Genomic DNA, 25,936 nt, shown 5'->3' with positions numbered 1-25,936 from the left:
ATACACACATTGGCAACATTGGGGGGTGGTACATTGCCCTGGAAAATGGTATAACTAAGGTAGATCTGGAAATGACAAAGTGACAGCAGGTAACCGTTATGCTGACCAAGTGGCCCAACATTGTGCCAGATTTAAGATGGCAATAAACAAGAAAATGGATACGTGTGAAAACAGCTGCCAACTTATGCTGCTTGGACGTGTGAAAACTTGGGAGGAAGTGAGAGAATTACAAAATGAAGCAGAACCAAATGAGGAGGAAGAATGGGAGAAAATAGGATGCCAGAGAAGGGACAGAGATGGTGTCATTGTTTATTTGGATGGGAGACCTGTGTTACCAGACTGTATACTTGCTCCTATGGCTAAGATGTACCACGGAGACCATTTAGGTAGAGATGCCATGAAACGATTGTTCAGGCAAACCTGGTTTAACGCAAGCTTCAGGAATGTAGCAGAGGGTCTTTGCCAGAGGTGCCTGATCTGTCAACAAATGAATCCTGGTAGGAGAACTGTAGTTTGCCCCAGGAAAATTGGAAAGGCAGAGGGTCCCTTCATGAGACTGCAACTTGATAGTATCCAGTTACCATCTTGTAGAGGCTTGAAATACGTCCTTGTCTGCCTATTTTCTAAATGGGTAGAAGCCTAACCCACCTGCAGAAATGACAGCATCACTGTAGCCAAACTCCTGTTGAGGGAACTCATACCACGTTTCGGTTTTCCAGTAACGATTGAATCAGACCGAGGGTCTCATTTTAATAATGAAATAATTCGTCTGATCTGTGAAGCATTCAAAATTGAGCAAAAGCTGCACTGTGCATACCGCCCAGAGGCTTCTGGCATTGTAGAACAGCTGAATGTCACAATCAATTCAAGATTGGGAAAGATGTACAAATCTACCAGATTGGAGTGGCCTGATGCTTTTAACCTTGTAAGCATTCCAGACAGAAAAACAGGCTTGAGTCCCCATGAAATGCTCATGGGAAGAGCAATGAGGCAAGCATGGGTACCAGGACACAAACTGCTAAATATAACTGATGATTTAGTAGTCGAGTACTGCAAAGAACTGGCTGATCAAGTGCGTTCTCTCTCTCTCATCAGGTTGGGGAAGACGCTGTTGCCAGACGATCAACTCCTGCACATGATCTGATTCCAGGTGATTGGGTTGTAATAAAAGAACACACCCGAGAATCTTACCTAGCTCCATGGTGGGGAGAGCCACATCAAGTAATCTTGGTCACCACCACAGCAGTAAAGTGCAAGGGAATTCCAAACTGGATCCACGCAAGTCACATTAAAAGAGTGACAGAACCTGAAGAAGTAGCGCTGAAGGTTGTGCAGCTGAGGGGTCTCAAGTAGTTGATGAAAAATAACCGAGCACCAGCCAGGATGATTGGATTCCAGTAGTTGAAATACCTGAAGAGATCATAAGAACCAGAAGTCAAGCCTATCTAGATAGACAGAGTGATAGTGAGGATGAGTCAGAAATAGAAGAACGTACTCAGATTACAGAAATCAAAGTCAATAGTAATTCTGAGGAGGATCAGATAAGGAGAGATCAATGTACTCAGACATTCGAAACACCAAACAAAGCTCCTGAGTCTGAGGAAGGAAAGATAGGTATTAGGGCAAAGACTCAGGCAGAAGACAATCAAGAGTTTGAAGGGACTTAGCAGGACCAGAGAGGCATAGAAAAATGTGTACCAAGTCGAAGTCAAAATCAAAGTAAAATCCAACAAGCTCCTGAACAAAGTCAGATTAGTATCCAGGCAGAAGAATCGAAAAATAAACCCTGGACAAAGTCAGATAGAGAGGGACTTAGAAGACATCAGTGAACAAATTCTGCCACAACTGAATGAAAACAAAAGAGCTTCTGAAGAAAGTGAAACAGCAGTGCCATCTAAAAGACTCAGAAAAGGAGACAAGTGGCCTGGTTTCGTTAAAAGACTGAAATTTCGCCTTAAAACAATAAATGAAGAGCCAGAACAAGTAAATGAAATAACCAGCCAAGCAGGAACATCCACTGAAAAGCCAAGAAGGAGGAGTCCTCGAATACAAAGACTGAATAATAAATTCAGAGGCCCTGAATGGACCTACATCATCCTTGAAGATTTCGAAAACTTAGAAATAAGTGACGAAAGTGATGATGAATTAGTTGCTGATCAGACTGACGAAGAAGTAAGACCGACCTGAAGAGAAATACACAGGTTAAAAAGACGGTGTAAAAGTTACAAAGAGGGGTTGAGACTCCATAGTCAGAAATGGCTGATTCTATCATTGCTGGAAAATCGAAAAGAAATTGTATAAAGACATGCTGTAGAGTATGCATATGTAGTGTATTGATAGTACTTATAGTATGGATAGGATTGACAGTAGCAATACCTTACTTAATGGCTGTTAAGCAAAATGACACTGGTTTACACGGAAAAATAGTACACCACAAACAAGAAAGAGTAGATTTAGAAGCACCAGATGAGATAGAATTACACCATATTAGGAACAAAAAAATGAAACCAAGGTAAATAAATGTATTAGCTAATCTCTTAGTGCATTTTGTAGAAATCATGCAAATTAGTGATTGTTATGTCTATATGAAACTACCGACCTCAGAAGCTGAAAGTGTTACCTATCACAATCTACCCCTGACCTATGGCATTTCCTGTAGCATATTAACTAGTATGTTTTATAGAACTGGAAGATTACAGAATTATTCTGATTTAGATGTTATTTTCCCTGAGGTTCCTATACGTGTAAAAATGAACCCTGTCCTTAGTGCAAAATCTGCCCAGTTATTTGGTGAATTTTTCCTAACAATGAAAACTATAGACTTAGCTGAAGCACATAAAGATAATAGAACCTGTAGTTTACATGAAGAAGAAAATATATTTTTACATTTAGTGGAGAAAAGGAGACAGGATTTCCATAGAAAGGCCAATGAACCGAAACCCCAGATTCCCAAATGGGCTGAAAGGGAAGAATTTATGGTAACTGGCAAGACTCATGCTGCTATGTCCCTGGATTTTTAAAAGAAAGGGAAAATCTGTCTCCATAGAGAGAAGTCTGAGTATAACAATGTATTCATTGGTTCCAGTGAATGTGAACACAATTTTAAAATAATTGGGGGTTGGGGTTTCAATGATGGAACAGAACCAATATTTACCGGAATTTATTACATTTGTGGGACAAAGCTTATTTTAAGCTGCCTGATCATTGGTATGGGAGTTGCTATTTCGGAATAGTATTCCCGAAAATATACCATGTGAAAAGAATCACGGGAAGCAAAGAAAACGAAAATGAACGAACACGATACAAAAGAGCTAGTTTTTCGGAAATTGTAGGTGATATATTTAGTGCATGGATACCTTCAGTGGGAGTAATTCTGAATACACAAAGAATTTGTAAATTATCTACAGTAGTTGATCGCTTATCGACTGATACTGCAGGAGGATTTTTATTGATCAATACCGAATTGGTTACGATCAGATCAATGGTTTTACAAAATCGACTTGCTCTTGATATATTATTGGCAAAAGAGGGCTGAGTCTGTAGAATGCTGAAGGCACAACATTGTTGCACTTACATACCTGATAAAAGTGTTGAAATTGGAAGGTATGTAAAGAACATAACCCATTTGGAAGAAGAATTGAAACCACTGGAGGTTGATAGTGCATGGAAGAGACTAACTGATGGTCTTTCCTCTATAGGTAATTGGTTTTCTAATGTAGGTAGAAGCATTATAGGTAAAGTACTGATGCCAATAATGGGGATATCACTATTTATATTAGTGATAATGATTTGGTGCAAGTGTTGTAGAAACAAAAGGAAATTTACAGTAAACAAAAAGAAAAGAAGCTGCAAAGAAATGGAGCTTGAAGAAATGAATGGGGACCTATATAAGATAATGAAAAACTCTCACATGAATAATGAGAGAAAACATAATAGAGTGTTTGAAGTAACTGAACTGAGTAAATATTGAAAGTTGGCATCTGTTTCCATAATTTGTGATGATATAAGATATCATCAAAGAGGGGATTGATGGAGCAAGGTTTCGTACGTAAAGAGACTTGCTTGTACTCAATCCTCTTGAAATAATATGCAATATATTAACCAACATGTTTTGTATTACTAATAATTGTACCACACGACATTTCTAGTATCTAGGGCAGTGGTTCCCAAACTTTTTCCACCTGCGGCTCCCTTGACCTATTGGCCGTTGACCGCAGCTCCCCATTATGTTACTTTTTTGGGCGGAAGGGGGAATGTAAGCCCGGCCTCTGGAGTACTTCCATTTTATTCCCTGAAAATAATTGGCATGAAGCTGATGAAGGTATTATAATCATAGATGTAACAAAATAAAAGTGTAACAGTTGTTTAATAAAAAAAAATTTGATTTGGTTAAGTTAGAAAGAATACTCCCCAGCACTGTGGTTTGCATGTAGAATATATATTTTTTTTTAATTTGCTTTTAAATATTTGGCACTAGCATTGGGTGCTCTCCTACAAATGATTTTAGTTGTTAAGGAGCCATTTTTAGGTTTCACTGGGGGACGGAGCCGTTAGGCTCCGCCTCCAGAGAAATCTATTGAGTACAGTAAGCACTCTGGAACACGCCCCCCCGTCCCATTGGCTAGCTCCATAAATGGAGCCTAGCCATTGGACGAGGGGCCTGTCCGTCAATGCCGGACCAGACACGGGGGCGTTCCCGAGATTCTTTGGCTTTTGCCGACGTCACGCGACGCCGGGAACGCCCCAGAGTCTGGTCCGGCCGGGCCGTGCTTGCTGCTGTCCTGCCTTGTGTCCCTCCTCCCGCCGTCCCCACGTTTCCCGCCTCCCTCCCGACGTCCGTGTCCTTTCCCGCCCCCCTCGTCCTCTCCCGCCCGCCCCCCTCGTCCTCTCCCGCACCCCCCTCCCCCCCCCCCCGTGTCCTCACAAATTGTGGTATCCCGTCCCGCCCGGGGGTCAACCGGCAGCTGCTCGGCACCTTGGCCGAGGCACGAAGGGGCTGCGACCGCATTGATGGCTTTTCGGAGGCTCGTCGGCAGAGGCGCGCTCTGATTGGCCGCTGCAGTGGGCCTGTCCCCGTGAGCTGCGCCGCCATTGGTTGGAGCCTCGCCGCGTCATCAGGATCTGCCCCGGGAGCCGCGCTGTGAGTGGCTGACTCCGGGGGAACCCTAGACGTCAGCGGAGGCCAGTGGGAGCTGCGACGGGGGCCGTGCCTGCGAGGGTGAGTCTTCGGCCCAGAAGCTGGGGGAGATCGCCTTCCACCCCGCACCCGGTATTGACACCGGCTGAAGAGAGGAAGCGCTGGGGGGCTGTGCGCTCGCTCGCCAAAGCGTCACGGACGTGCGCCTCGCCTCCCGAGTGCCCAGCAAAAACAGAGCATTGCTGGGTCGAAAGCAGATTAGTCTGCGGGTCTGCCAGACACAGTTTAACTCTAGATATGTTATTGGATTATGGATTTTCTTTTATAGATTTGCTCCCGGGACGCCGCCCGGCATCCTGTGACATTGCTTGATGATGACGGGGCAGGAGAGGGAAGCAACATCCCAGTGACCTGCTCCGAGGGTGGGCACGAGCTTTTGACGCTGCTGTCATTTGCAGTTACTGCTAAGACTCGTGACGCCTCAGCCCTGCAAGCAAGTCACTGGTCCGAAAGAATCAGTAAAGGAAATGTGGCCCTCACCGGCATCCATAGATTTATGAAATGAGCGCACGATGTTCTCATTTCGGTATGGATGTGTTCGAAAAGGAAGAGTCAATGTATAGAATTATAAATTGGCACACGTGGGAGTGGCAACCCTGAGGTCTCTGTGCACTAAATAATGGTACACGTGTGGTGGAACACGCACTGCTTTTTTAGAAATGTTCTTCTGATTGGTACGTTGTAGCGTGCTTCAAGGGTATCACTCTGATCTGTGAGTGTGACACATTGAAGATGCAGGTAGCGTCCCCTAGATTCGGGGCCTCCCCTTGAGCACAGCCAAGAGCCCCCAATCGGCTGAGTGAGGAATCTAAAAGATGCGCTGATTTGTATGAACGAGGAATCACAAGTCTGCTGTGAGTTTATATCATGGTGAAACTTTTATTCTTGTATCGATATTTCATCCTTCATTTCAGATATTGCCCGAAATTCATCATGAGATTTGTTTCAAATGATGTGAGATTTAACCATCCATCCTTAAAGCATCTGATATGAAGGATGAAATATCAATACACGAATAGAAGTTTCACCATGATATAAACTCACAGCAGACTTGTGATTCCTCGTTCATACGAATCAGCGCATCTTTTAGATTTCCTCAGTCAGCCGATTGGGGGCTCTTGGCTGTGCTCAGGGGGTTGCCCTCGAATCTAGGGGACGCTACCTGCATACTAAATAATGGTGCATGTTCAATTAAATCCACCAATTGCAATATTTATTCTGGACCCAACTCAAACGAGCATTGACAAAGCCAATATGTCTGATGTAGGGCCGCCAGCCTTTTGGCAATTCATGGTTTGTTCTGTCGTGATTTTTGCAAACCATTATTGCTGGAGAGGCTGCTGGATCCTCTTCAATTAAAAAACAACAAAAAAACATTGGCTGAAGGCAAAAATAATTTTTGTCTCAAAAAAGCACTCATTACCTTAATAGTCCAGCCTGGCACTAAAGTAAGGTACTTCTGTGTAAATGTGGTCCGTGTGAAAGGGCCGCCTGACATAACGCACAGTGAGGTCAGCAAATGGCTGAAGGGGGCTGGTCATTGCCTCATGATGCATGCTGGAGTGGGTGGAATACAAATCTGAACCACACAACAACAGACTAATGGTTGATGTATGGCTGAAAGCCCCTAGAATGCCTATACACATAATTTTGGTAAAATGAAATGGTCTTAACGAATACTAGATCGCATAAAAAACCAATCGGTCTGTCATTAGCTGCCAGCTTCTTACCATTGCTACAGCCACGGCCGGCAGTGGGAGTACCTGCAGGGCGGTGACGTGGAGAGGGGGAGGGGCAGGGTGGGGAGTAGTAATGTATGGATGACTGAGTTTTACAGGTAAGTAAACATTTAAATAAATAAAACGAATTTCGTGCGCGCACTGCATCGCATTTGGGAATGCAGTGCACTCAACAAAAGTCGTTTTATTTATTTAAATGTTTACTTACTTGGGAAGCTCCGTAATCCATACATTACTACCCCCCACCCTGCCCCTCCCGCTCCCGACGTCACCGGCCCTGGCCTGCAGGTACTCCCACTGCCGGCCGCGGCTGCATTGCTAATGCTTTTTTAGGTTTCGCTGGGGGACGGAGCCGTTAGGCTCCGCCTCCAGAGAAATCTATTGAGTACAGTAAGCTCTTGCGTGTGTGTGGGGGCTCTTGCGTATGTGTGTGGGGGGCTCTTGCGTGTGTGTGTTTGTGTGGGGGGCTCTTGCGTGTGTGTGTGGGGGGCTCTGGTGTGTGAGGGGGGCTCTTGTGTGGTGTGTGTGGGGGGCTCTTGTGTGTGTGTGTGTGGGGGGCTCTTGTGTGGGTGTGTGTGTGCAAATGCAATACGTCTTGCATTTGCGACAGAGTAAGCTATTGGCATTGTAAATGAGAATGCCATTTATTTATCTGTTTTCAAAACCAACACATAAATAAAAAGTTTGTCATTTACAATGCCAATAGCTCAAACTTTTCCGAAGGCGAAACCGTTGCATTGTAAATGCTGGTTCATATATACAAATGCTTCTCCACTAATCCTAATAGCATTTGTCCACATTAGGAAAGTTTTGGTGTTCTATATATATTTATCATTTCACTCATATCACTTGTGTTGATGTCAAGTATGTTAAATAGTTCTCCCTTTTAATGTGTCTTTCAATTTGAGAACTCTGCAACTGTTGATTTGGTATTGCAAAATGTACCAGACTGGATCTATAAACCCACCCAAGGGTTAAACTAGACAGAGTGACAAGGAGCGTGGGTTTAGTGAAAGAACGAATGCTACAGTTATGCAGTTTACGTCATAAGCAGCAGCTCTTGAGATTGTGAATATAACACAGGAAATGCACAAGACTGCTGTTAAAGTAAAACCTAAACTACAGACTTTAGAGGTTGGGGAGAAATAAGATTGATTTTAAAGTTTTTGGGAGAACAATCAAAAAGCATACACTTTTACCAACTTCCAGGTTTCAAGAATGGAGGTGTAGATTGCTGAAGCATGACAAGTGGAAGTACAGAGGCATCTGTACAATGCTGAAGTCCCAATCTTTGTACGAGTTGGTGATGGTAAAACAAATCAAACAAGCAACGTTTAAAAATATAATGAAGCAAGACAGCTATCCCAAAACCGCGCTACCAGCTACTGATGGCTTTAGTAGTTTTAAACTCGCCTGTGAGCCTGTGGTGACTGCAAGCTTGAAGACAGTCTTTTCGACCAGGTCAGCAGCAGCTAGACTGAGGCTGATCAGGAATTACATCAGAACCCAAGCAAGACAGCTAACAAGCTAAAACTAGAGACTTAACAGGATCTGGTCCCTGTTTAGCTTCACCTGAAGTACACCTTGAGAGGCAGGTACCACTGCAACACCCTCCTAGAATCTCCACTGGAGTGCCTTTTACCATGTCTATTTAATTCTATGTTTGAGCCAGATAGTTGGGAATTGTGTTACTGAGCGATCTTCATACTGAAGAAAAAGTGGGACTAGTAAGAAGACCCACTATATATGACCTGGGCTGCTCGTTGGAGGTCACACTTTTTTTTTTTAAACTGTGGGTTACTATATGAAGGAATAATTCGAAATGTGCGTGTCCTTAAAGTGCAGAAATGTCAGGAACTCTGACAAAGCAAAGGGCAAATATTTCTAGTTGCTGCAATTTTGTCAGGTTTCCTAGAAACACTTGGAGGCCAAGTTTCAAGTGAAATCCTGCTGAGGATATTGTCACGCTTGAATTCCTTTAAACCACAGACCAGGATGCAATCCAGCCTTGCAACTTAATTCTCAAAGCAACAGAGTTCCCAAATGCACAGTAGCTTTCTTTTAGCTTCAATAAACTCACTTAATGGCTCACTTACTTGTTATATGATTTAAACAGCCTTCCCTTTGTGCAAGTGTTTATATTTCCGTATCGCTCAGTTTGTGTGAACTGTGTTAATATTTGACAAACAGGAGAAGTTAATGCGCTATTTTACATGTCGCACTGTCATCTAGTGGTACAAGAGGGAGTTTCATCTACCTTTACCAACACATATTTTAGATCGCGAGCTTACAAAATGCTAGTAATTGCACAAGCCGGGGATATTGAAGTATTGTGTCACGGCGCCCCTGGCTATGACTAGGGGCGCACCAGGGCACCGAGGCGCACAGATTGGGAACCACTGATCTAGGGGAAGCTCGTCTATGTGCTTTCACTAACAGTAACGCAAATGTACTAAGATGGCCGCCAGAACGTGGGAACTGTACTGCGCATGCGTCGCCCACACTCACGTGGTGTGACAGCCTTATTGCTTTGGAGGGAAATTCTGCAGCTGCGCACTAGTATTAGAGATGGCTGTTTCATGTGATTAATTGTTAACGCATCTGCTGCTGCTTTAACTAAACTGTGTTCGTTTTGCCTAATAAATAATGCTGAAGTTAAAATAAAGTAATGGGAATAGTGTAGACATAAGTGGTATACAGTGCTTTCATTTATTCTTTGTTTTAAAACCGTTTCTCTTCTACTTTGCTATTAGTTTGTATTTTGGGCCTGATGTAACCTTGCTGCTTCCATCTTGAAATTCCTGCGAGTGCGCAGAACTCAAGAGTCCACAAGTCATGGCATCGACACGCTGCCAATGACAGTCTTGCCTGTGAAATCCATGGGAGCCTGACCTCTCGACCTTACAAGAGGAAGCTGAACTGTACAAAACATATACAATGTTATTGATATTGAAACATCCATTCCTGGGTGGAATAAAAGTGCATGGGAAAATAAAGTTATGGGAGGGAACGTTAATTTGAATATTTAAAAGAAATGATCTCATACTGACACGGTGTGATGACCTCTCCTCTTCTTTTGGCCAATCAAAATTGGGGATACACACATTGACAACATTGGGGGGTGGTACATTGCCCTAAAAATTGTATAACTAAGGTAGGCTTAGCTAGTACAAAACATATACACAGAACTGTACAAAACATATACAATGTTATTGATATTGAAACATCCATTCCTGGGTGGAATAAAAGTGCATGGGAAAATAAAGTTATGGGAGGGAACGTTAATTTGAATATTTAAAAGAAATGATCTCATACTGACACGGTGTGATGACCTCTCCTCTTCTTTTGGCCAATCAAAATTGGGGATACACACATTGACAACATTGGGGGTGGTACATTGCCCTGAAAATTGTATAACTAAGGTAGGCTTAGCTAGTTAGATTGTAAGACTTGTCCGAATAGCTGACCTGTCACGGACCCAACGCACTTAATAGGCGATCCAGAGCAGAGGTGCTGGCGGAGCACTCTGTCAGAAGAATCGATAACCCAATCAGGGTTAGGGAGAGAAATCGATCACCCAATCGGGGTTTGAGAGGAATCGATTGCCCAATCGGGGATTGACTGTTAGCCGCAGAGACGGGTGTGACGCTGGCGTTGCACTTAGCTGAGGGTACCCGTCCTGACCTGCATCCGTCCTATCCTGATCCATATTGGTCTGCATCTATCCTGGTTCTGGTCTATCCCTGTCCTGTCGGTATCTGAACTACTAGGAGTCCTGTTTCTTTATCCCAGCCCATGGCCAGGGTTGGTCTTCACACCATTCTAGGTAAATATAAATCTGTGTGGGTACGTCCTTGTACTGTTTCCCTTTTCAACCCTTCCTACGTTTCAATGCTTGACGAAAGTCTCATAAAATCTCTGCATGTCATTTTCTTCAATCATTATCTTTCTAATTGAAAAGGCTTTAATTGCATATGTATGGACTCTGACATTTGAGAATTTTCTTAAAGTGTTTAAACCTTTCCCGAGTCTGTGGTTATTTTATGCAGGAAATGTTATTTTACTACCTATTCTCTTGCTAACTTCCTTGATCCCTTAGGACTCTAGGTACCGATGACAAGGATTGGTAAGTCAAAGGTATAGGTTGAGGTCCTAAGAGTAAAGTGAATTATACCCTGATTTAGCAAAAGGGTTTACCTGTTCGAAGTGTGTATGTTTATGGGTCCAGGTGAGTATGGTAAATGAGCAGGTGAGCCCTGCGCTCTAACACCACTTTCTTTTTTATTTTTAGTATCATTTCAACTAGAGCCCCAATCTAAAGAGCGCTCTCTTTTTCATTAAAGAGAAGGGAATGTGGAAAGTCACTACACACTGTGGCACAAAACAATACGCCATTGCCTTAGGCGGTAAACTCTAAAAAAAAACAATTATCTACCTGTACCGGATATGCAGACACATATTATGCCCAGGTATGTGTACACAAATACATGATATAGTCTTGTGTACGTTCACTTGCAATGAATTACAACTCTCTACTAGAGCTACTCCCAGCTTGTGCACCTCTCTCACCACATTTATGTAAGATGCTGCGCTGCCTGGTCGGATCTTAGGGGCAGGAGAGACGCAAAAATCAGGGTAAGCTGCAACGTAGTGGGCAAGCAAAAAAAAAAAAAAACATTGAAATACTTCTGTAAACCGTACCCCGCCCGTTCCGCAGATGCACATCTTTCCTTATCTCTCGAGCGATCTCCTGCCACCAGCCTTGTGCAGTGCTCTTTGCTTCCTAGATCTTCACGGTTGAGGCTTAGCTAGGAAGTTTTCCCAGGAGGGGGAACGGATTACTGCTCGGGAATAGAGTGCCTTCTCTGAGCCCGGGGCAGTTACAGGCTGAGAGCTGGAAAAGCAGGAGACGCAGTAGGTGGTGGGGGATGGCGTGGGAAGTTGAGGTGATTTACGACAAACATCAAGTGTGATGGCCAAAGCCATGGTGAAGAAAAACAAGTTTGTAAAACAGAACTGCCATTTTTGGGAAAATAAATGATTAAGCTATCAATTTGATTTGGAGGAGACCTGCTGCAGCGAAAGCATAGTGATTAAGTGAACAACATGGCAACTTTGCACAGAATAAACATGCATCGCTCCCATGTTCTTCAGTAAAGGGAGAGTTCGGTGGAGACTCGCACGACTGTGAGCGAGATCGGCCTAAGGAAAGGAAATTCTAGATGCTTGACATGACGGTGATGATTAGTAATTGTGAATAATTTCTGCTACCATTGTCAACAATCTTCCAAAGTATTTATTTGTGTAAGGGTCAAATGTTCGACAAAAGGAAAGATCCAAAATAGAACGACGCGTGGGATGTGGTGGAGGGACTCCCGACACAAACGGTAAAACAGCAATCAGGGAGAGGACAGCCAATCAAACAAAAACACAACTCTGTGCGCAGCAGTCGTGCTGATTATAGGAATAATATACCTTGGAAAATGCAAGCGCTGTGTGGCGTCCCTGAGGGCAATGTGCTGATACACAACCCTCAGTCAGCCCAAAAATTTTTAAAAGTGCAGGAAGGTATGTAAAGTAAAATAAAAAAAGTAAGACCACGTGTAGTAGGGGCGAAAAGGTGGGATTAATTAAGCATGCTAGCCAATCAGAAGTAGGCATGTATGAAGGGCATGAAAGAAAACAAATAGAAAAAGGTAGGAGGTGCTACAATCCAGTCTACATTACAGCATGTCTTCCAGAGCAGTTCATGCTCGACATAAAAATGACTGGCCATTACGATGTAAGCAGGAAGATATTTTCCAGGCTTGCTCTGCACTGTCCTATTCCCACAGCCCAACGATGCCCTTATTTCACTAGTTAATAGTTCCCATAGTCTCAACCAATCAGCAGTGTCAGTCTCATTCTTGCTGCCCAGCACTAGTATCACTTCTCCAGCACTGCCCCACAGTCTCACTCCGCCAGAATTAACCCGGCACAGGTAAACGTGGTGAGGCGGTAAGGAGGGGGGCAGGGGCCGACGGAATAGGTATAATTAAATAACTAATACCTATTCTGTCGTCTCCCTCCCCTGCCGCGCTCGGCCCCACCCTACCTCGGTTACCTGTGCCAGCCACCGTTAGTTGCTCATTTATAGTACACACTGGCACACTCAGTCATAGTAGCCCACTCTCTAAAGCAATGCTTTCAGTACCTCTCTCCCCCACACAGTGCTTTAAGGGCAGAGCTCCAATAGTTTTAAAAGAATACTGGTACATCTGAATAGCAAGCACGTACCTTGGGATAGTGAGTACCAGTGCTTTAAATGGGCCGGTACTCACCGGTACTGAGTACCGGCACTTCTTCATTTTCTCCCCTTGAGTACCCGCACTTTTTTCTAGAAGAAAGAGAGTACCGGTACTCATGGGAATCTGACTTTAACCGAGGCAGTGCGCTCCCTTTGTCCCTCAAGTTATACTACGGCAGCACCTTTCAAGCACTGCACGGAATCAATCAATGGAGCTCGTCACCAGGACCCAGTGTAAGCTGCTTTGTAAATCAGAGCAGGGTTGTGTCTGCTGAGTCATTTGCTTATCCAAAGATCTTTCACAGTGGGCGCTAAGAGGGGGCTGTAAAATCTAATGGGTGGCGGTGGGAGGCACTATTCAGGACATAACAAACGAAAATATGGGAAGGCTTTTACAGTCGCCACACATCTGAATTGCTTTCTTGCACACTTCCACTTCCACACTCGCTGATTCCTATTTCATCGACCTTGGACAGACCTTAAGACCAATCAAAAATGTGGAGATTGGCACCTGGTTCCCCAGTACAGACTTTGTCAGCTCTGGCCCTAACTCCGGTTTACAAATGTTCCAGGAGAGACTTGTTTATTTTATGCATTTTTATATAGTGCGGACTTTACCCGAAGGTGTCAGAGTGCTTCACAATAGGAACAGTAATGATACACGAGGAGAAAATTACAAGTGAACAAATTACAAAAGCAAAAGTTAAGTTACATGAGGCAAAAGTGATAATTGTGAGCAAACAAAATAAAAGAGGTAGCAAACGATACATTACAGGAGTGGCTGACTGATGTGTAGAAGAGACTGATTAAGTTTCCAATGGCCATGCAGAGTTTTTTTTTACAATGTTATTTATACTTTTATGTAGATATATAACTAGTAAACCAATACACATTTATCATTTTACATCGGCTGCAGGTATACATCATGAAATCTAAAAGTCAATCACATTTAAACCAAATTTTACAGAGAATTTTCAACCACATGAGTCTTGCCTGGGCCCCTAATGTGGCAGCTCGTCAAGTGCCTATGTGTGTACTCCGCATCATGTTGCATGTTCATTTGCTAACATTGAGGGTGCTCTTACTGGCAAATTCTACTGCATGTGCAATGTTGCCTTTGGATGTACCCTATCCAATTACTGTTTCATTGAAACGCGTTAGTTCCCCTTCAGCTGCTGCCTTCCGCACTAGGTATGCCTGAAATGGTCCCCAAATGTTTTTGGACATGCAATGGACCGGTATTAGGGCGTTATAATTGTTTGATTGTGTTGTGTTGAGCAATAAGATAGATCTGGGAAGGCTTTTACAGTCGCCACGCATCTGAATTGCATTCTTGTACACTTCCACTCTCGCTGATTCCTATTTCATCGACCTTGGACAGACCTTAAGACCAATCAAAAATGTGGAGATTGGCACCTGGTTCCCCAGTACAAACGTTGTCAGCTCTAGCCCTAACTCCGGTTTACAAATGTTCCAGCAGAGACTTGTTTATTTATTTTATGCATTTTTATATAGCTCGGACTTTACCCGAAGGTGTCAGAGCGCTTCACAATAGGAACAGTAATGATACATGAGGAGAAAATTACAAGTGAACAAATTACAAAAGCAAACGTTAAGTTACATGAGACAAAAGTGACAATTGTGAGCAAACAAAATACAAGAGGTAGCAAACGATACATTACAGGAGGAAAAAGTGATATGTGTGCAGGTTACAAAAGCAAACAACGAACAAGTAGAGGTATAGTACTACAATAAATGGCAGACACTCCAGCACAAGAACAAACGTTACATGAGGCAATGGTGGCACTTGCGCAAGTATCTAAAGCAAACAACATGTAAGAGGTACCAAACAGTATGTTACAAGAGAAAAGTGACGTGTGCATGTTACAAAAGAGTACCAGTACTGGACAGATGGCTCAGTGGGCTGTAGGCCACCGGTTCGATTTAAGGCAGGCTGAAGCAGCATGTAATCCTTAGGCGGTTGATAAAATGCATGCAGATTTCATGCATACAACCTTGGCACGGTCAAAAAGCTAACCCCGGCCCTTGGTCCCCCTTAGCCCCGCCCTAAACTCCGCCCACTGCTCCTTTTGGTGAGTACCTGCACTTATTTTTTTCCATTTAAAGCACTGGTGAGTACTCATACTTCTATATTTGCATGCCAAATACTAAACCCAGGAGTGACTAAAACCTGCTGTGCTAGCAGTGCCGAAAGGCCACCTTCTGGCGACCCAAGGAATGCCACTATCAACTGGGAGTATGGTGGATGAGTTGGATGGTACACATGACACTTACCGGATGCATCCGGGTTTAACAGCAAATTTCGATTCCGATTCAGTTCCAGATGCAAACCAAATAAGAGCTGTAAGGGGCCGTGGTGTTCGTGCATAGCGCATCTATACGTCTGTTCAACTAGTGTTCCGAGGAACCCCCCAGGGATTGCGACAGGTTCACCGACAGGTTCACTGCTGCTGCCACCCATTCTAATCCGCCAAGCAGTACCCTGTTAGAGTAAATCTATGCCAGTGAAATTGGCAAAACGCGTTATCTGACAAGTCGCGTGCTCATTTTGGAACCATAGGTTATTCTAAGTCAATGAGCTACATCAACGGGATACAGTTGAAAGAATAAAAACTGATTCGGCATGCCACGATAACTCAGGTAAAGAGTCCCCTAAACTAGTTTAAAATAAAGTTAGAACCGAGTTAAAGAGCTGCGCGGAAACGAACCTGGACGGAAAAACACATTTTTTCTGTATCTCGTGTGAAATCTATACTATTTACTTTCAAAACAGTTTTCGTAAGCAATGACCCTACGCAACGACGTCAAACTCTCTCGATAAAGGTCGTGCTGAAACGAGCAGCCAATCATAAATGTAAAGGAAGTGGGGGCTGTCGAATAGTAGGCTGGATGACACGCTAAAGCAAGGTGATCCAATCGTTCCACTGTAGAATTGTCGCTCCGCCCCTTATGAAGTTGATTGGCACCTGCAATAATGGCGGCGCCCTGAGTGTCTTTTGTGGGAACTGAAGGAGTCATTCGGGGAGAGTAAGTAGGGATACTGTTGGGGATATTGTTCCGTTGTTCGTGGAGAATGAATGGTTAGCTTCAGTGGTAGCTATTTGGTGATAGTATTGAACAGTGCCCCGCATTCAGTCGGCTTCTTTTGACGAGGCTATGAAACAAACAAGGGCAGTATGTATTGCTTTAGTGGTCCAATGGGAAGTGTCTTAGAAAATGAGATGTGGAAAGGTTTTTGCGAGTGGGTGTTGTTGTGTTGCAAATTGATTGGGAAGAAAGGATGCAGCATAAATTCATGATGCACCACACACGTTTAAAGATGTTCGTTTCTAACGATGCTAAACGCGTGCAAAAAGGACCCCGAACCAGCAGACTGAACATAGGACATGAATGACCAAGTGAGGAAACGAGAACCTCCATGGAAAATATCAAGGTGAGACAGGCTTCCAACTTCTTTTCATCCTCAGCCATTTTGGGAAAACAACTCCCCCCCACCCCGCTTCCTTGATATGCTGGCGTATGATACAGGACTGTGGATTGGTACTGCCTTTAACCAGCAGTGCTACTAAAAAAGAGGCTTAATCATTAATTGCAAAAGCAACAGTTGATGCACAGAATGCAGTACAATGTCACACATTCACCCCAGTACAGAGATCTGGGCCTAAATCCATCGTTTTTTTGCTCACCATGCCATTCCAGTTTGAACCCAGCCATATGCAAATCAGTCTTGACCCTGTGCCCCATGGGAACAGTCCAGCCTGAACTGCCAAGTCATGTCTTCCCTGGACCGGAATCGAGCATCCTAGGACCGGTTTCTGGCTATCAGGCCGTCATCAGCCAGGATAGCTTGATTCCAGTGCCATGGAGAGCACGGGACTCACGTCTGAGCATACCCGTCCCACTCGGGGTGACGAATGCAAAAAAACAATTGATGGACAGAATGTTGCACAATGGCAAAACATTCACCCCCAGTCACAGATCTGGTCCTAAATCCATCCTTTTTTTGCCCACCACACCAACCCAGTTCAGACATGGCCGTATGCAAATCAGTCTTGACCCTGTGCCTCATGGGAACAGTCCAACCCGAACTGCCAAGCCATGTCTTCCCTGGACCAGAATCAAGCATCCTAGGACCGGTTTCTGGCTATCAGCCGTCATCAGCCAGGATAGCTTGACTCCAGTGGTGTGGAGAGCACGGGACTCACGTCTGAGCATACCCGTCCCACTCGGGGTGACAAATGAAAAAACAACCATCACTATTTACAACAACAGTACTATTCTCACTCAGTCCACGGACCGTAGTCTTAACCTATTCGATAACATATTTCCCATTATTAAAGAGCATGTCTCCAATCTACCTACTCCTTCCCAACTGACCCCCACTCCTACCACCCAAGACACTACAATGCCAACCCATTATCCCACCCTCCTTCCACCCCCTTGCCACCTAGGTGCTCAGAGCCGCACGCCTCCCTCAACCCTTCTACCCCACCCTACAACACATGTCTCCTCTCTTCACCTAATCCTTACTTACTTCCTACTTACACTAATGTAACAACAAACTCACCCCTTATTCAATCTGTTAGATCCCCCGGAACGACCATATCCCCTCCCATCCCTAGTCCCCCTTTTTCCATCGCCATCCCTCCCACCCCTAGTCTCCCCCTCCTCCATCACCATCCTTCCCCCTACCTTGGCACTGCCTCATAACGACACATCCTCCCCTCCACCCCAGTATTGTAGTCACTCACGCACCCACTATAGACACACCTATCACACCTCCTCTTCCACCATCAACCACTCCAACCACCTCTACATCCATGCCTAATACATACCCAACACTCTACTCATCACCTCTCCTTACTCTTCCCACGCCTTCATCAGATCCCACACTGAACTGAGCCAAATCTCCCCAACTTATACCACGGTCTACCACCCCCACCACTACCGTTCCAAACACCACTATGGACAAGATTATGTCCACCCTTCTCCAAATTAAAGAGGATCTACATACTTTCAAAGAGTTGTTTTCAAATCAACGCAGACACCCCTCACCCCGTACCCTCTCATCCTGCAAGCCCCCCACCCATCCTACACTCTCACACAAACACAACCCTCCTTACTGGACTTCAATTCCTGCCCGTAATTCTGCCACCCGCCCTCTGCGAAGCATCAATCCACTTTCGGGGTACCTTATACGCTCCCTCCTACACTCTTATGATCCCGCTCCCACGACCCACATAGCCACCACACACCTTCCCATCCCTACTATCCACCCCAACCTGCACGGGTCCCCCACACAAAACAATAGAGGTACCGTCTCCAATAATCTTAAAAAAGTCACCCTCACTTTGGACCCCTCCTCCTCCCTTGTCACTCCGCGGCACAAATGCACACTACGAAACTGTAGATCTGCCCCTAGACACGCATCTGACATAGCCAACCTCATTATCGCCCTTGACCTGACCATACTCACCGAAACCTGGTTAACAGAATCTTCCTCACCATTATTGACATTCTAGTACCCCCTAACCATCATCAGATTGGATAGCACTGGCAAGACAGGAGGTGGAATCGCATGTATTCACCGGAGCAACCTCTCAGTAACTAGAGCCATCTCCCCTACATTCTCCTCCTGTGAACACATCTGCCTCGACGTCAACAGCGATGACAATTCAGTATGCTCTCTGCATATTATCTACCACCCACCAGGGGACAACCTCACCTTCACTGAACACCTCATGGACATGATCACAACGAACTCTGGTCGACAAAACACACAAATATTCCTTGGGGATTTCAACCTTCATTGAAAGGATCACAACGACTCTGTGGTCAATAGTCTCAAAAACGTCCTCCGCGCTCTAGACCTCACCCAAATCTGCAACAGCCCTACTCACGACAAAGGCTCAATCCTGGATCTAATCATCTCCAAAGGCGACTCCACCCAACTCGACTCAATCCAACCCTGTGACTAATCTGACCACCACATTATCACATTCTTCATCAATGAAAACGTGAAACTCAGCCCGGTTCAATCCTCCAAACTCAAGGTCTGGAAAAGAGACCTGAAGAAACTCAATCCCAACTCTTTACCTTCTACCAGTTACAATCTTCTCCTACCCCCTACCGGCGCCTCTGACGTTCAGGTTCTCACGGACCACTGCCTCAAGTCAATGACCACGATAGTCAACGAAGTTGCCCCTTCAGTTAAAAAGAGTCCCCTCTAAAAACTCAAAACCATGGTACGACAGGCTGCTTAACGAAGATAGACGAGCTATGAGACTGGAAATTGGAGATCAGCCCCTTTGGATATGCACCTTAAAACACTAAAGAAAATGAGAAACGCTTACTTTAGAAAAATCAAACGCTCGAAAGCAGATTTCTTTAGCCAACAACTAGACCAAGCAAAAAAACGGCCAATAAAACTATTCAAGTTAATCAAAACTCAATTCAAGGAAGAACCTCTATGACTACATAACACAAGTAGCACTCTACCGTCCTGTGAATAATTCTCTACTTTCTTTAACCTAAAGATAGATAAGATCAGGAAAGATCTCCTCACTGATCTTAGCCTATACTCCAGCCCCCTCAGCAAAACACCCATTGAACTAAAAAACAAGGCTACATGGCCGTCCTTTGATACTTACACGGAAGAAACTATAGGCAAGATTCTCAGTACCCTGAAGCCCTCCAATCACCTCTTTGACCCTCTACCTGCAAACGCTGTAAAGGACTTTATCCCATTGCTTCTCCCGCTCTGGACCAAAATAATTAACAGTTCACTTCAACAAGGATGCATCACGGACTCCCTCAAAGTGGGACAAGTATCCAGACCCTCCAGCATTTCGCGATTCACAATATAACCGCGAACTCGGCTGAAAAGCGCGATAGCCGCGATATTTAGTATTTGGCCGCAAAAAACAGGTCTCCTGGCAGGCATAAAAAATGATGCCTTTTAATTGGCTGTAAACGCATACGTCACAACCTGAACTGTGCTGTACAGCCGTAATAGCAGGAAACAGGAGAGCGTCTGTATCTGAATTACAAAGAAGGGGAATTAGTAGCTGACTTGGCTTGTCTTAGACTAACGCCGGAAATGTCATACAGAGTTTGTGATTCAATGAATTCTTTGTGGCTTTTCCTCCCCTGGCCCTGGCTTACCTTCCTAATCTATCGGAGTTAATTAGCTACTTAGCATGGCAATTGATGTATCAATCCTGTGCCCTCCCCATGCGAACAGTGTGTTTACAGTCTGGCCTAGTGTAACCTTGACCGCTTGAATGGCTGTTGATACATTTGCTGCACTCGTCTGATTTGGCCAGAATATGCAGCTGCTTTGCGACTAACATTGGCGAATTGAAAAGAGGCGCTTTAGGGGGCCGGAAACAGCGGAAGGGCTCAGCTTCTTGTTAAAAAGGAATGCGCATGCACGGATCCTGGCAAACGGGACAAGGATGAAAACCACGCAGAATTTTTTTTTTTTTGTTTGTTTTTTTTTGTCCCAAAACTGAAATGAAAACACGGCGAATGCATCTTCGGCAGGAAATGCTGTTAAAATACTGTTGTGAAGATTTAAGCATATGAACAGTTTGAATGTACACCGAGCGTCACTTCCCCCTTGTTTGTCCACTTGCATTATTTTTGATTTTGTGAGGTGGAAGTGCTGGGTTCAGTAATTCTGCTTTTACCTTCCAGAATTAAAAATTCCCTAGTAAAGTATGTGGTAATACTGCAAAACAAACGCTTTTACCAATACCGCAAGGTGCTGAATTTAGCGAATGCATTATTACCACATTACTGGAACCTCTTCCCCCAAAACGCGCCGGGACACTCCTTTGGAGTAGCCGTTGCGCTATAAAAGTCCCATTTTAACATAACATAACATAACAAAAATGAAGAAGCATAAGGTGGAAAATCGGGGCATGTGTAAGATTACTATTGTTCTGGCACTCAGAAGCTACGAGTTTAATTTTACTAACAAAAAATGAATATTAACACATATATATATGTTATTCATGTAAAACTTATCAGAGTTTCAAAAGCAATATCACCTTAGAAAACAAGATAAAGCAGTTCAGCTTGGGTACCCTCAGAAAAAAATGAAGGCAGAGGGGGGAGGTGTGTTTGCTCATCAGATTGTTCTGAGGCTGTGAGCACAATGCGTCTGAAGGGCAGGAGGCTGAAATATTAACATACTGGTGAAAGTTGGGATTGTGCTTTGTCGGGACCAATTACTGAGTGCCTGCGTAATACTTAGGATTGTTTGACGGCACAAAAGGAGAACGTGGCTGTGCTCAGACATAGTTAAAAAAGCATTGATGTGCTATAAGAGGCGGACAGGACATGGCTAACACAACAGTGCACAGACCTTGGCACTGCACGCATGCACGAATATAGGCAGCAGACCAACAGCACAGCCTTAGGCACTGCATGGAAGAGGACAGGCAGCAGGCAACAGCACACTTTATGGCACTGCACAAACAGGCTGCATGCCAGCAGTAAAGAAAATGGCACTGCGCATACGAGGGCAGGCTGGAAACCGATAGCCCACTGGCACTGCACATACGAGGGCAGGCTGCAGACCAACAGCACAGCCCCCAGGCACTGCATAGAACAGGGCAGGCAGCAGGCAAATAGCTTACTCCATGGCACTGCACATACTAGGACAGGCAGCAGACCAATAGTACAGCCCGTGGCACAGTACAATTGCAGACAGGCTGCCTACAAACAGCACTGTTCATGGCGATGCACATATGAAGACAGTCTGCAGACCAGTAGCACAGATCATGGCACTGTATGTGTTTAATAAACGGCTTTTTATGAATTCTGCATCTATACATATTCTTGAGTGAAGAGGCACGGATGGCCCTTTGGGAATATGAGAAACCACAGTAAATAAGCAGTTCCTTGCCGGTGGATATACCTAGAGAGAAAATAACAAGATGAAATTTGAGAAAGATAACGAAAAGACGCTCATTAAGGATTTAAAAGTTTTCAATAGAGAAAAAAATGACTTCTGCAACTGCAGCAGTTACAGTGCCGTGGTTAAGGGCACAATGTTGTGCCCTAGTGTTGGGATGGATTTATTGCATGTGCCATAGGGGCAGGGCACGGAACCATCGTGCACGCTTGGTCGAATTCAAGAACAATTTAAAATAGGAAAAGTTGTGTTGAAACATGGAGTGCAACCTTTTAACTGTCTTTGACTGTATATGCAAGGACACGCCGAGAAGTACCTAGGAGGCACTTTTGAACCCCCCCCCCAAAAAAAAGCTTGGGGAGTCTGGTGCTACAGAAATATATATTGGAAGGTTAGGTGTTCGAATACAAATTCTATGGTAGACGGCACACGCCATCTGAACAATGCTGTGGGTGGCGTCACTGGCGGGTACCACAAGGCGACATTGCTAGAGCACCCTCACAGGGGATGACACGCTGGTAGTCCAGTCCTAGGTGCTGCCTCCCCCCCCCCCCCCCCCTCCCCCGCTTGTGTAATGCACTGTACAGACCCTGCAGGATTTGAGGCTGAAAATAAATGATTAGGAGTAAAATAAAGTGCCGCGAAAATGCCGCTAAATTTTCATATTTGTGCCGCTAAATTTCCAAATTTGTGCCCCTAAATTTGCTAATCCATGCCGCTATATCCTGGGGGGGTCTGAGTATCGCCCATACTAAAGAAACCCACAGCTGACCCTTCTGACCTAAACAACTATCGCCCTATCTCCAATATCCCTACCTTGGCCAAATTGTAAGAAAAATGTGTTCACCTCCAACTGACAAAACACATCAAGCACTTTGACCTCCTCAACTCACACCAATCAGGCTTCCGAGCAGGCCACAGCACAGAATCAGCTATGACACACATAATTGATGACGCGCTTCAAATTCTTGATCAGAACAGTACTTGCCAGCTCATCCTACTCGACCTCTCATCTGCCTTCGTCACGGGCAAACACGAGAACTTACTCGATCTGTTGAATATCAGAATGGGTCTTTCAGGGACAGTGCTCCAGTGGTTTACCTCCTTTCTTTATAACCGGACTCAGAAATTCAAGATTAACAACACTATGACCACACCCGTTCCAGTAACACTAGGTGTCCCACAAGGATCCTCCCTATCCCCAACATTGTTCAATCTAGTCATGGAACCACTCACGCACTGCTTCAAGCATCTAATGTGCAATTTCACATGTATGCAGACGATACCCAACTCTACCTTAAAATACAACCCTCTCCTGCGATCCCACCCACTGCACTCGTCTAACCATTTTAAAATCCTGGAATAGTTGTCTCTGTTAACCTATCCTATTACCCAACCAGTGAAGTGATTTGGGGCCATATGTATCATAGTTCCGTTTTGGGATTCCTAAATAGCGATTTCTTTAAGGAATCGCTATTTAGGAATCGCAAAATGGTATGTATGAAGAAATTAGGTTTTTTTTAGCGATTCCTTAATTGCGAATTCGCATTTTGCGAATTCGCAATTAAGGAATAATTTCCAATACATTCCTATGTGCCAGGAGACCCATAGGAATGATTTCCAAAGAATTCTCAAATTGCGAATTTGCAATTTGCTAATCGCAATTTGAGAATTATTGCAAGGGTGTCTCAAGGACACCCTGCTACACCCCTGTAAATTACATGTGTGTGCAAATGGCGCACATACATGCCCTATGGGCATGTATGTGCGTCACATGCCACATTCAAAAATACAAATTAGTGTATTTTGAACAGAAATCGCAATTTACCACCAACTGGAAGTTGGTGGTAAATTGCGATTCCTTAAGCTGAATTCACAACAGTAAAATGCTTCATACATAGCATTTAAGGAATCGCAATATTGCGATTCCTTAAATGCTATGGCAAATTAAGGAATCGCAAGTATTTGTGATTCCTTAAGATGCGGTTGTTTGATACATATCAGTTTATGCAAAATAGCCTTTTACGATTCGCAAAGGCCGAAATTCGGCGAATTTCGGCCTTTGCGAATCAAAAAAGGCTTGATGCATATGGCCCTTGTTCTTAAGAGACAACCACGTTTCCTCATTAGGAGCTTGACTAATAGGCACATTTCCCAGGACAATAATGTAAGGGGTGGCTTCTGGGGGAAGATCTAGACCGAAATCCGAAGCTGGTGTGTCTGAGTGTGAACTGGTTGTATGGTAGGTTTGTTTGTGAGGGTGCAGAGTGAGGGGTGATTGTGCCTGCGGTATACTACCCTGTGGAGTTTTTAGGATATTCCTCTTCATATCGGGGTGTGATTTCGGTAAGGAGTGGGCCCTTTTCTCTACTGCCTTTTTGGGTTGTTGCTCAGTCTCTGTGGTAAGTCCTACAGCGGATACTGTCCTATTAGGTGAACTACCCGTTGTAATTAAAGGATATGATTTTACTGGATGAGTAACTGACGATATGTTAGGGTTATTACTTTTAGGAATTAAATCCAATGCTTTAAGCTTATTGGTTAAATGATCTTCTATGTTTTCCATTCTTGTTGATAGTTGGTCCAGCTTAACCCTGACATATAGATCCAGTCTCTCCACCAAAGACATCAAATTCTGTAGCTCTGGCTAGCGGTCAGATTGAGATGTAACTTTAGTTGTTGTTCTAACCTTTTGTTTTAATTGTTTTTTATGTAGATCTACATGTTTCTTCCCCTGGGATGTGCATTTCACTGTTTTTTTAGGTCTCGGCTATAACGCGCTGAAAGCGCGTTCTCGCCGAGAACTATTGTCGGCGTCTCAGCAGTCTTAGAACGCCGAAGTGAGACAAGACCTAGCCGCGCGCAGCGTTTCCCCATAGGATAACGTTGTGCGCGCGGCCAGGTCTTGTCTCCACAGCATTCCAGGGCTGACCGGATCGCGTCGCGCGCCTCTGTGGAATGCAGGGGGAGTCTGCAGAGAGGCGCGCGGCGCTGATAATCAGCCATGCTTTTTTTTTTTTGTCCGTGCCTCATGATGTGACACTGTTTTGTATGTACCGTATCAGCAGGCAATGATTATTTTGAAAAAGTGTAGGATTACATTCTACCTTTCTGTACTAAGTGTGTGCCTGTACAAAAGAATCCTACAAGAAACAGTGCTGAACACGCTCCTGCTTCATTAACACCAGCAACTGACAGCTCGTGAGTTGAGCAGTATTTAGTCACCCACTGTGCTACATCCCATTAAAATCGAGCATTCTGTACAAATGTTGGGTATTTCTGAAATGCAGCTATTGGCAGTTCAGCAGGTCAGTGACACCAGGCCCAGTTCGCCAGGTATAGCCTTCTCTTACTACCCAACAGAGGAGCTAACGTCCTTGCTTACTTTAAGATGCACGTTGCGCTTGCTTTGTCACTGTGCTATTGGAATTATAGCTCTGACAGCGGTGATGTCTCCCATGCCCACTGGGCCCTCACTAAAGCAGCAGGAGGAGGGTAAAAACGAGTTGTGAAATTCTGCATCAAAGGTGGCCACAGCTCTTTAGATACTGTCAGCCAATTTAATAAGAGCACTACTGTGGAATTATTGAAAAAGTATTGTATCAAACTCATGCCATATAACTATATGTATTATGTGATTCATGCCGATGTTATGACTAACATCAATAAAACACCTTTTTAAAAAAAAAAGGTGGTCACAGCTCAGTGCATATATTACGCTCCATTATCCGCAAAGGGTTATGCGAATGTCTGCATTGATTGACGGTACG

The 25,936-nt window shown here is 44.3% G+C and overlaps 2 protein-coding genes across 5 annotated transcripts in view; one reads left to right on the top strand and one right to left on the bottom strand.

The window, feature by feature from the left end:
- The window catches only part of LOC147692676 (F-box only protein 27-like), a 264,145-nt gene extending 248,076 nt beyond the window's left edge, over positions 1-16,069 (bottom strand). For both annotated transcript variants that reach the window (XM_086938854.1, XM_086938855.1), the window contains exon 1: positions 15,518-16,069. In XM_086938854.1, the coding sequence (XP_086794980.1) occupies positions 15,518-15,704 (187 nt within the window). In that variant the 5' untranslated portion in view covers positions 15,705-16,069. The remainder of the gene's footprint in view (positions 1-15,517) is intronic.
- The window catches only part of MRPS12 (mitochondrial ribosomal protein S12), a 793,384-nt gene that overhangs the window by 730,218 nt on the left and 37,230 nt on the right, over positions 1-25,936 (top strand). Inside the window, exon 1 of one of the 3 annotated variants that reach the window (XM_086938856.1) lies at positions 16,158-16,270. The exons of 1 other annotated variant lie outside the window; for it this stretch is intronic. The gene's annotated coding sequence lies outside the window, so the exon portion shown is untranslated. Of the gene's footprint in view, positions 1-16,157; positions 16,271-16,562; positions 16,677-25,936 lie in introns of those variants that run through there. One more of the 3 variants, XM_086938858.1, reaches the window with a different exon arrangement.

Source organism: Lissotriton vulgaris, chromosome 9 (assembly GCF_964263255.1).
Source record: "Lissotriton vulgaris chromosome 9, aLisVul1.2, whole genome shotgun sequence".
In the NCBI taxonomy this organism is placed as follows: Eukaryota; Metazoa; Chordata; class Amphibia; order Caudata; family Salamandridae; genus Lissotriton; species Lissotriton vulgaris.
The sequence above is the reverse complement of the archived record's forward strand: the minus strand, read 5'-3'. Positions and strand labels throughout refer to the sequence as shown.